Below are 12,562 nucleotides of genomic sequence, written 5' to 3'. Positions count from 1 at the left end.
CCTGCGAGAGTTTGTATCTCTCCGAATATTGCCAAAGGATCAATTTGTACATTGTTTGTGTTTGCAGCCCTGTGTCTCTCGGCGCATCGCCGTATCTTTGTATTTGCACATTGTGTGGTGTTCTGGTTGCTGCCGCTTGCCGGCTCCTTCCTGCTGGAGGAGCAGTGACCTTGGGATGGGACGGGATGGCTGGAGTTCCGGAAGTTGCCGATGCTTGCCGATGTGTGCCGGACGGTGACTCACGGTTCCAAGATGGAGGAGAGCTGGTAGAGGTGGCGGCGCTTTCTCCGTCGGTGTCGCGCGCTCTCCGCTTGGTGGTGGCGGCTGCCGGTCGGGATCGGGATCCCCGCTTCACGGGAGGATTGTAACCGAGGAGGAGGAGGAGGAGGCCGCCGCCGCCGCTGCCGCCGCCGTCAACATGAGCTCTGCCGAGGGGGCGGAGGACGCGGCCGGAGACGCCGATATCGCCGCGTTTTTCCGATCGGGTGAGTGACTGGGAGACGCGGGACTGCAGCCTGGCTCTGGGAGCTGGGCTGGGCCCAGTGATTGTGGACAGATGTACTGAGTGCGGGTCCGACAGGGAGGAGAAGGGGAGGAAGATAGAAGGATATAAAAGGGCAGATAAGGAAATGAGAAGAGACGATTGAGGGTTAGGGAGAAGGAGAGAGGGGGATGGGGGAAGGAGGAGACAAGGAGGGAAAAGGGAATGGGAGGTTGATGGAGAAAGGATGACGAAGATGCTAAAGGAAGCTAGAGAACGAGAAGTGTGGAAGAACTGAATAGATAGAGAAAAAGAGGTGATGCAGAAGAATGAATTAGGTTAAAGAGGTAGATAGGAAGAAGGAATAGAGAAAAGATTGAAATGGACAGAGACAGGGTAGAAGAGAATAGGGAGCAGAGACATATGAGAGGGAATGAAGGGACATGGATGGATAAGAGTAGGGGACTAGGGATTAATTTGGGGATTCATCCTCCATTGGGTATTTATTGACTTTAACCTTAAAATCATGTGTGAGCTAAGATAGTATCAGCAAGCATCACAACTGAGCTTAATTCTGACCTTACCTGACACTCCCGTGCACTTTTTCAGCAGGTTACTGAATTGTGATCAGGAGGAGGGCTGATTTTATATTTTCTCTCCAACCCAGGGATTCACGAGCCAATTATAGTGTTACTGCTGGCTTGACAGAGATCTGCTGACTTTGTACAGACAGGGAATTGAACTTGGGATCTTCTGACTTCTAGTGGACAGTGAACCAACCAACTGAAACATTGGAGGAGCTTTCAAATAAAGTTGTTGAGTGATGTGAGAAAAATAATTGGAGACTTTGAAAAGGGAGAGGGTGGAAATTGGAATGAGAGAAAGGCAAGAGAAATGGTGAACCGACAGAGGCAGTTGATTGAGGGGCAATAGAAAGTAGAATTTTGGAGTGAGTGCAAGGAGGAGGATTGGAGAGAGAGAGAGAAAAGGGGAAAGCTTGGTGGAATGGAGGAGGGGAGATGGGGGATGAGAGCAGGGAATGGGAGAAATGGGGAATTGAGTGGGGGAGACAAAATGGAACAATGGAAAGGATGCTATGAGTAGAGGAATGGGGAGGGAGCTCTTCCTTTTGACTCCTTTTGGATTCAGGTGAATTTATAATGGGGAACAAAGAAATGACAGACCAATTGAACAAATACTTTGGTTCTGGCTTCACAAAGGAAGACACAACTAACCTTCTGGATGTACTAGGGGTCTGAAGGTCTAGTGAGAAGGAGGAACTGAAGGATATCCTTATTAGGTGAGAAATTGTGTTGGGGAAATTGACAGGATTGAAGGCTGATAAATCCCCAGGGCCTGATAGTCTGCATCCTAGAGTACTTAAGGAAGTGGCCCTAGAAATAATGGATGCATTGGTAATTTTCTGACAGTCTATCGACTCTGGATCAGTTCCTATGGACTGGAGGGTTGCTAATGTAACACAACTTTTTTTAAAAAAGGAGGGAAAGAGAAAACGGGTAATTATAGACCGGTTAGCTTGACATCAGTAGTGGGGAAAATGTTGGAATCAATCATTAAGGATGAAATAGCAGCGCATTTGGAAAGCAGTGATGGGATCTGTCCAAGTCAGCATGGATTTATGAAGGGGAAATCATGCTTGACAAATCTTCTGGAATTTTTTGAGGATGTAACTAGTAGAGTGGACAGGGGAGAACCAGTGGATTGGTGTGCAAAATCAAAGCACATGGTATTGGGGATAATGTACTGACGTGGATAGAGAACTGGCTGGCAGGCAAGAAGCAGAGAGTCGGGATTAACGGGTCCTTTTCAGAATGGCAGGCAGTGACTAGTGGAGTGCTGCAGGGCTCGGTGTTGGGACCCCAGCTCTTTACAATATATATTAATGATTTGGATGATGGAATTGAGTGTAATATCTCCAAGTTTGCAGATGACACTAAACTGGGTGGCGGTGTGAGCTGTGAGGAGGGTGCTAAGAGACTGCAGGATGATTTGGACAGGTTAGGCGAGTGGGCAAATACATGGCAGATGCAGTATAATGTGGATAAATGTGAGGTTATCCACTTTGGGGGCAAAAACACGAAGGCAGAATATTATCTGAATGGCGGCAGATTAGGAAAAGGGGAGGTGCAGTGAGACCTGGGTGTCATGATTCATCAGTCATTGAAGGTTGGCATGCAGGTACAGCAGGCGGTGAAGAAGGCAAATGGTATGTTAGCCTTTATAGCAAGGAGATTTGAGTATAGGAGCAGGGACGTCTTACTGCAGTTGTACAGGGCCTTGGTGAGGCCCCACCTGGAATATTGCGTTCAGTTTTGGTCTCCTAATCTGAGGAAGGATGTTCTTGCTATTGAGGGAGTGCAGCGAAGGTTCACCAGACTGATTCCAGGGATGGCAAGACTGACATATGAGGAGAGACTGGATTTACTGGGCCTGTAATAGCTGGAGTTTAGAAGGATGAGAGGGTATCTCATAGAAACATATAAAATTCTGACGGAACTGGACAGGTTAGATGCAGGAAGAATGTTCCCGATGTTGGGGAAGTCCAGAACCAGGGGACATAGTCTTAGGATAAGTGGTAAGCCATTTAGGACTGAGATGAGGAGGAACTTCTTCACTCAGAGTTGTTAACCTATGGAATTCCCTATTGCAGAGAGTTGTTGATGCCAGTTCATTGGATATATTCAAGAGGGAGTTAAATATGGCCCTTGCGGCGAAAGGGATCAAGGGTTTTGGAGAGAAAGCAGGAACGGGGTACTGAAGGAATGTTCAGCCATGATCTTATTGAATGGTGGTGGAGGCTCGATGGGCCGGATGGCCTACTCCTGCACCTATTTTCTATGTTTCTATGTGTGGGAGAGACTTGGAACACTGGTTTTCAATGTATGACTTGGATGTATAGAGGAGGGAAGTACAAGATGATGCGATGGAGAATTATAGGGACTTTGGATGTGAAATTGCTGATTGCTTACACATTTGAGAGTAGAGGAGAAGGGAATATATGGAGTGGAGCTAGAAACAATATGTATAACAAAGGGGGGTGGGGGGGAGTCTCTTTGTGAGAAGATGGAAATTGTGGAAAATTTAAAAGTTTATGAAATGTAGTGGAGACCAATCTGGATTTAAAGATCCATACTAGAAGCTGCAGCAGACATGAATCTGACCAGAGATGGGTTCTCTGCTTGTTTGTTTTTTGCATTGTGTTCTGAAGAACGATTTTGAGTGTTGCAGTAACTGGAAGGCTAACCAGTAATAACATCTTAAGCCTGGCCTGAATCTCTGAGGCTTCTGATTGAATCTGTAGGTTTATATGTTCATCTACGAACCAGGATCATCCACAAAAACATTCCAACAGTTATTGATGTGTTGCTCTTATTAAAAAAAAATTGGGCTTGGTAACAAAGAAGATAGATGGAGAAACAAATCTTGTTTGTTTTTTTCTCAGTGATAATTTAAAAAAATGAGCACCAGTTTTTCTTTGGAGGAGGATAGTGTTTTCCATTGGGTTCAAAAGTCCACCTGTTGTCATCTTTTTCAGAAGGGAGCAAAGAGGTCTGCTTTTTCTTACCCTTATTTAAAAGTTACTAAAACTGATTTGTTTTAGAATAATGTTTGTAGAAGTGGAACATAACTCTCGCCTGCCCTAAGAGGTTGCTAAAATGGTCAGTTGTTAATGGCCCCTAAATGTTTACAAACTAGGGGTTTCTACATAGAATCATAGAAAGATTGATACAGAAGGAGGCCATTTGGCCCATCATCTCTGTACCAATCGAAAAAGAGCTACCCAGCCTAATTCCACCTTTCCAGCACTAGGTTAGTAGCCCTAAGTGCACATCCAAGTACTTTTTAAATGTGATGAGGGTTCCTGCCTCTACCACCCTTTCAGGCAGTGAGTTCCAGATGCCTGCCACCCTCTGGATGACATTTTTCCTCCTCTCCTTTAATCCTTCTACCAACTACTTTAATCTATCCCCCCTGGTTATTGACCCCTTTGCTAAGGGAAACAAGTCCTTCCTATCCACTGTATCTTGACTCCACATCATTTTTCACATCTCAATTGAATCTCCCCTCAGCCTCCTCTGTTCCAAGGAAAACAGCCCCAGCCTATTCAATCTTTCCTCATAGCTAAAGTTATCCTGTCCTGGCAACATCCTCGTAAATGTCCTCTTCACCCTTTCTAGTGTAATCACATCCTTTTTATAATGTGACCAGAATTGCATGCAGTACTCAAACTGGCCCAACTAGTGTTGTGTACAGTTCCAGCATAACTTCCCTGCCTCGGCATTCCATATGCCTTTTTAATTACCTTATCGACTTGTCCTGCTCCCTTTAAGGATCTGTGGACATATACCTCAAGGTCACTCTGTTCCTCCATACCTCTCAGTATCCTCCCATTTATCGTTTATTCCCATACCTTGTCCTCACTCCAAGTGCATTACCTCGCAATTTTCCGGATTGAATTCCATTTGCCACTTTTCTGCCCAATTAACCAGTTCATCGATCTTCCTGCAGTCTAGAGCTTTCCTCCTCACTGGCAACCACACGGCCAATTTTTGTATCATCTGCAAATTTCTTTATCATGCTCCTACATTTAAGTCCAAATCATTAATATATACTACAAAAAATAAGGGACTGAATACTGAGCCCTGTGGAACCCCACTGAAAACAGACATCCAGTCGCAAACTTGGGTGGACATTGGATGTACGTTGCTTGTTTTTGTCTTGCTATTGAAATATGTTGAATCTTATAGAACTTGATGTGTGTGTGTGGAGGTTTTTAAAAAAAAAAGTGTTGAAAAAATACACCATCACAAACATGAATCTTTTATGTTTGAACATCTTTATCAGTCTGATTTGTGTACTCCAGCATGGCTAATCTTGGAGAGAATCAGATTTTATAATTTTTTGTTTCTAACCGTTGAGTAGCGTGAAGAATTATCTAGCCTTTGTTGAAATTTATTATCTTCACTAAATTGAGAGATACATATAATCTAGACATAAATCAAAGTTTTTACTAAAATTGCTTCACCTTTGTGGAAGAGATCTTTGAATCTACTGCTCTCTACACAGTCCACTGCATGCACACACAGAAAAAGTACACCACCATAAAGTGAATTGTCTTATCAGTAACTTGTATTTGAACGCTGATAATTTCAACAATTAGACACTTCAGTTTTTTTGATTTTGGGATCATATAATCTTAAGAATCTACCATCATTCCAGACACCTGAATTCTCATTCTTGCAATTTAATTTGGCTGTCATGCAATGTACCACACAAGATCTTCCTGTTTGCCAATTGTGGATTGTAAATATGGGTGAAACCTTCTGATAAGTGAAATGTTTCTAATGTTGCTTTGTTGAAACTTCTCACAAACTGATTATTGAAACTGTATCTATGAAACTGCATTGAGCCAAATGTTCTGAACAAATTTGGATTGTGTAATAAGCCAATCCTTATTTGTACTTGGTCCTTTCTGGGGGAAGAATAGTAGTAATTGAGATTAGTATTCATTGAGTTCTATTTAGTATCGTATGTAATCCTTGACAGCAATAACATACTCTATTTTCACCTGGGTATGAGTGAATGAATTATGTCTTTTTTAAAAAAAAAATCAAGAATGAGCTAAATATATGGTACCTCTATAGGGGCTTCTGATGTAAAATGTAAATTTTGTAAATATTTTTAGTTCTGCATGTTTTATTTTTCTCCTACCCTCTGAATTCAGAATGTTACAAAATACACTGACTTATTTCCCAACCCTCCACCTCTCTGGTTGGATGACAGGCCCAAAATCCAAACTTCTGTATGGCTAAGCTTCCTTTCCATTGTCTATCATTTTTTTCAATGTTATACAAAACTTGTAATCACACTAACAGCTTTAGTTGGTTGAACAATGTAGCTACAATTAATGTGAAGTTGAAAAATGTGTTGATTGCAATTTCATTTAAATCTCTTTTTGTTAAGTAGAAATATGCTTGTTCATAGGTGTGCAGAGATTTATGCTGCTGAATTAGTGACATTAGATACTTGCTGTAGATAAGGAAGGAATGAGGAAAGGTCTTTCAGCCTATTTAGTGCACCCTGACTTACATCTTTATATCTGTAGCTATATTCTGAGCTGTGTTTTTAAATTGTCTGACAGGAAATTTGTCATTGGGTTATTAATTATATAGAATGGCCCATAATTTGCAGTCAGCGGCGATGCAATGGTGATTGCCGCTGCCCTCTAAGAAAGCTGCCCATAGAGACCTCCGATATGTAATTGATTGTTGTGCTGTGAATAGGGGATTCTTAGTGCGGTGCAGCAGTGACATCATCAAGCTGTCCCAAAGCAGCCAATCACATTGAAGAATTCTCAGACAGTAAACCAGGAGATAAAAAGCAGCTTTTATCCTCACTTTTTAAAAATGTTGCAAAGAGTGAAATAAAGATTGTGACTTTCACATGGAGATAAAGTAGAAGCTGCAATATCATACAGACTTTTGAAAAAAAAAACATTTATATAAGAAAAATTGTATTATTGATCATAATGGAGAAATTTGACATTCCACAAATATATAAAAATGAGTCTTTCAGGGCTAGAATGGTTGTTTAACAGTCAATACGCTGTTAAAACCCCAGTTGCATCTATTCCAATAAGATTTATAATTGGGTATTTAACAACGATATTAGCACGGAAAAGCTCCAGTTTCCGTCAGTTCGTGATTCTACTGATTGCTGGTGGGGGGTGGGGAGAGATGGTGCTGTATAGCACAGCCTGTGTTAAAACAGCGAATGACTGACCCCAACTTTAGGATTTCCATGTTTGAATGCGCATGCACTAAATCCTGACATTGCCGTTAGTTTCAGAGGTGTAATGATAAATGCTGAGAGTTCGCCGTCATTACCCACCGCAAGATCCAGGGCTTAGTGTTAAATAGAATATGCAGCACAGAAACTGGACATTCAGCCCAATGAGTCTGTGCTGGTGTCTATAATCCACACGAGTCTTCTCCCATTCTAGCTGCCTCCTCTCAGCCTTTCAGCATGTCTTTCTATTCCCTTTTCCCTCATGTACTCATCTAATTTCCTTTTGAAAACATCTAAGCTATTTACCTCAACCACTTCCTGTGGTAGCGAGTTCCACGTTGTAACCACTCTGAGAAAATACATTTCTTCTTCTTTCCCTATTGGATTTATTAGAAACAATTTTGTATTTCTGGCCCCTAGTTTTGGATTCTCCCACAAGTGGAAACATTGGTACGGATTTTGCGGCGAATGAACAGCACTAGCTGTGCACTACACATACACTTGCCCACAGACTTTCTATGGGACTTGCGGCTAATAGAAAGCCAAAACAGCGTGGTGCCCATTACAGGGTATCTGGGACCTGTGAGAACAGAGTAATCAACTGTGTACCTCCTTAACCAATCAGATTGAAGAATCCTTAGTGAGGCCTGCAGAGTCTGAACCAGGAAGTGTAAGTTAGAATTCAATGCCAAATCATATACAGAAAGCAAAAGAGAGGAAAATAAAGGTAGAATTAAGAGAAAAATAAGAGACAAAGAATATGTAAAAAAAAAAATTTAATTTCTTTTCAATCGCCAACAAAATAAAAATCTGAAGTAATGAGATTACACACTTGTAAAAATTAATTTTCAGTGCCAGGGAGGTTGTTTGGCAGTAATTAAGACTTATCATGCCTTTACATATACTGGAATGGACAAGTCCTAACTTTTTCTGGTGAGTTTGGTGGCTATGTTAATACGGATTCTTTTTCCCTCAATCTGTTTCAGCGAATACACTGACACGCGAACACCATAGCAGCTTATAACAAAGCAGACTTTATTAATTGTTTCACCGGCCGGGACTTATCAGAACAAAGGAACGCTCTCCCTCAGAGTGCGCCCACTTCCCTCGGGCAAGCCCCGTTACAATGTAGGGACGCAACGGTTATACACTTTCGGTACGTAATACAATTGAGGGACATTCAGTTCACCCTATCCTTTTGTGATCCCTCCTTCCCTTTGTCCACTCATGAGCTGACACCTAGCCTTCCTTGCCCAATTAGATACGGGCAAGTGGTTATGTGTAACAGCAACTGTTTTTGCACAAAGAGCTTTTCACCCATTGCTTGTTATTGCTACAACTTTACCGGCATGACTAGTAACCAAGACCTTGAGCAAGTCTGCTCTTCGTGCCAATGTTGTAACATTTGCAGTCTGACATTCTTTTGGTTATCCTTCCATGATTCCTTTGTTCACTTCACTGTCTCCATTGCTATACATTTTCGCACATTCGCAGCTAATCTATCGTGCAAGTACCACAACATCACGCACTTCCATATGTTTCAATGACAAGTCTCTGGGCGAGATACTTAAAAAAAAAAAAAAAAAAAAAAAAAGCGCAAATCTACTGGAGGAACAGGGCAACTCGGACAGCAACTTCCTGATTTACGCATTTAACCGCATGTGCAGTCCAATTTACTCTTTAGTCACACCATTTTTACTGCAAAATCCTGCCATTCTCTCCATATCTACCCTGTCTAACCCAATCATAATTTTAAAGACCGGTATCGGGTAGTCTTCTCTTCTAAACAAAGCCCCAACCTGTTCATCTTTCCTGATAGTTGTAATCTCTCAGTTCTGGTACAATCCTGAAAATACTCTCTGCATTTTCTCCTGTGCTTCTATGTCCTTTTTTTATAGTATGGAGATCAGAATTGTGCACAATACTCTTAAGTACCCTGACCAGTATCCTATACAAGCTTAACATAATTTCCCTACTTTTAAAATCTATACTCTTAGTAATAAATCCCAATGCTATGTTAGCAGGAAGATATCAATGAACTGGTCAGGTGGGCAGAACAGTGGCAAATGGAATTCAATCCGGAGAAGTGTGAGGTAATGCATTTGCAGAGGGCTAACAAGACAAAGGAATGCACATTAAGTGGTATGACACTGAGAAGTGTAGAGGAACAAAGGGACCTTGGAGTGCATGCCCACAGATCCCTGAAGGTAGCAGGCCAGGCAGGTAAAATGGTTAAGAAGGCATACGGGATATTTGCCTTTATTAGCTGAGGCATAGAATACAAGAGCAGGGGATAGAGCATAAAAGCAGAGAAGTCCTGCTACAACTGTACAGGGTATTGGTAAGGCCACACCTTGAGTACTGCGACAGTTTTGGTCTCCGTATTTAAGGAAGGATATACTTGCATTGGAGGCGGTTCATAAGGTTGATTCCGGAGATGAGGGGGTTGACTTATGAGGATAGGTTGGGCCTATACACATTGGAGTTCAGAAGAATGAGGGGTGATCTTATTGAAACATATAAAATAACAAGGTGGATGCAGAGAGGATATTTGCACTCATAGGGGAAACTAAAACTAGAGGATATAGTCTCAGGATAAGGGGCCGCCCATTTAAAACAGAGATGAGGAGGAATTTCTTCTCTCAAAGTTGTAAATCTATGGACTTCTCTGCCCCAGAGAGCTATGGAGGCGAGGTCATTTGAATATATTTAAGGTGGAGATAGACAGATTTTTAGCGGGCAGGAAGTGGCGTTGAGTCCATGATCAGATCAGCCATGATATTGAATGGCAGAGCAAGCTCGAGGGGCCAAATGGCTTACTCCTGCTATTTCTTATGTTCTTATGTTATGGTTGAACTCTATAAAACTCTAGTTAGGCCACAGCTAGAGTACTGTGTGGAGTTCTGGTCACCACGTTAAAGGAAAGATGTAATTGCATCAGAGAGGGTACAGAGGAGATTTACAAGGATGTTGCCTGGACTAGAGAATTTTAGCTATGCAGAAAGATTGGATAGGCAGCATTTGTTTTCTTTGGAACAGAGGAGGCTAAGGGGAGACCTTATTGAGCTGTATAAAATTGAGAGGCCTAGATAGAGTGGATAGGAAGGACCTACCTATTTCTCTTAGCAGAAGGGGTCAACAACCAGGGGCATAGACTTAAAGTAATTGGTAGGAGGTTTAGAGGGGATTTGAAGGGAGATTTCTTCACCCAGAGTGGTGGGGATCTGGAACTTACTGCCTGAAAGGGTGGCAGAGGCAGAAACCCTCACCACATTTTAAGAAGTACTTGGATGTGTACTTGAAGTGCCGCAACCTACAGGGCTAGAAAGTGGGATTAGACTGGATAGCTCTTTGTCGGCCGGCGCGGACATGATGAGCTGAAATGGCCTCCTTCTGTGCTGTAAATTTCTATGATGCTATGATTCTAATTGCTTTGCTGACCTGTGATGCTGCTTTTAATGATTTGTTCACCTGTATCCCTAGCTCCCTTTGGCCTTCTCCCCCATTCAGATTCTTACTTTCTAAGGTGTAGGTGATGTTTCTATTTTTTTTGTACCAAAGTGCATTACCTCAATTATCTATGTTAAAGTTCATTTTGCACTTAACTGCTCAGTCTGCAAGTTTTCTAATGTCTTCTTGGATTATGTTGCATTGTTCCTCAGTGTTAGCTATACCCCTCCCCAGTTTGGTATCCTCTGCAAATTTTGATATTGAGTTGCTTTTTCCTAGGTCCAGATCTGGTAAATTGTGAATAACATTGGTCCCAGCAGTGATCCTTGTGGAACACTGCTTTCAACCTTCCTCCTATCTGAATAACTACCCTTTACCCATATACTCTGCTTTCTATTTTTTAGCCAATTCAGTTATTTCTCCCCTGACTCCACTTGCTTTAACCTTTGTCATGAGTCTGCCTTGAGGTACCTTATCAAACTCCTTTTTGAAAATCCAAGTACATGACATCTACTGCATTACTCATGTCTACTCTTTCTGTTACCACTTCAAAGAATTCTATCCGGTTAGTTAAGCATGACTTGGCCTTTTGGAGTCCCTCCCTGCTGACTTTTAAAATTATATTTTCTGTATCTTGATCTTAACACTTTTTTAGTATCAATTCCAGTATCTTTCCTATCACCGCCGTTAAGCTGACCGGTCTGCAGTTCCCAGGCTTTGTTCTATATCCCTTTCTGTATATAGGAACAACATTAGTTGTTCACCAGTACTGTGAAACTATCCCCTCTCTTGTCAAACTTTGATTTAGTGCCTCTGCTATCTCCTCCTTAGTTTCCTTGCATATGAATGGGTGCACACCATCTGGACCTGGGATTTTATCCTCTTTTAGATTTGTTTGTCAATTATTTTATCCCTTTCTATCCTAACTGTACTAATTATTTTTAAACTCATCCTCTAGTGAACTGTCCATTTAATTATCTTTAGTAAAATGCAAGGTAACATTATTTAATACTTCTGCTATTTCTCAGTCATTACCTGTGAGTTTATTTTTCTCATCCTTTAGTGTCCCTATCCCTGCTTTAATTTTCCTTTTGTTATTTGTGTTGAGAGGATACTTTATTATTTCTTTGTATGTTCCTTGATAATTTGATTTTTGTAATTTCTCTTTGCCTTTCTGATTTAAAAAAAAAACTTCTCTCCTGAGCTCTTTGAATTCCCCTTTGTCCTATCCTTTAGTATAAGAACTTCTTTTGTCTTTTTCTTTAACTTCAATTTTGTCTTTACTACTTTTCATTCATAATTAGCTTGCTCGTTCTTGGCTTTTAGTGGAATACATTTCTCTTGAACTATTGATTTACCCATTTGAAGATTTACTATAGTTTCTCTGCCTCTGTTTTTCAAGATTTTCTCCCAGTTTACTTTCTTTGGTTTCATCCTCTTTTCCAATCTGTTACCTTATTCTTTGTACTCTTGTCACTCTCGATCCTAATCTTGAACCTTACTCTGTTGTGATCACTACTACTAAGATACTCTCCTAGGGCCCAAGTTTTGGCTGTCCTGCAGAACAGCGCACCTCTGAAGAGGCTGCCTATTTTGTAGAATTAAAAGCCGCCTAAAACTTGCCTCGCAATTCTCCGTGTTCAGCCGGCCTGTTTAGCAGTCGGCTCGGCGCGGAGCTACAGCCCTGCGCCGAAAAGAGTGCCGACAGCTGCGCGCGTGCTCAGTGGAGTCTGCACGTGTGCGTAATAGCTCCTGGCCCTCCCAGCAAGTACTGTCTCCGGGCAACCCTATCTCTGGCCGAAAGGACGTCGCAATGTTCGC

The 12,562-nt window shown here is 41.8% G+C and overlaps 1 protein-coding gene across 3 annotated transcripts in view; it reads left to right on the top strand.

The window, feature by feature from the left end:
- Positions 1-257: 257 nt before the first annotated feature.
- LOC139264385 (triple functional domain protein) overlaps positions 258-12,562 on the top strand; it is a 760,938-nt gene continuing 748,633 nt past the window's right edge. For all 3 annotated transcript variants that reach the window (XM_070880754.1, XM_070880753.1, XM_070880752.1), the window contains exon 1: positions 258-485. In XM_070880754.1, coding sequence (XP_070736855.1) covers positions 419-485 — 67 coding nt within the window. In that variant the 5' untranslated portion in view covers positions 258-418. The remainder of the gene's footprint in view (positions 486-12,562) is intronic.

The sequence above is a fragment of the Pristiophorus japonicus genome, chromosome 5 (assembly GCF_044704955.1).
Source record: "Pristiophorus japonicus isolate sPriJap1 chromosome 5, sPriJap1.hap1, whole genome shotgun sequence".
NCBI classification, from domain to species: domain Eukaryota; kingdom Metazoa; phylum Chordata; class Chondrichthyes; family Pristiophoridae; genus Pristiophorus; species Pristiophorus japonicus.
The sequence above is the reverse complement of the archived record's forward strand: the minus strand, read 5'-3'. Positions and strand labels throughout refer to the sequence as shown.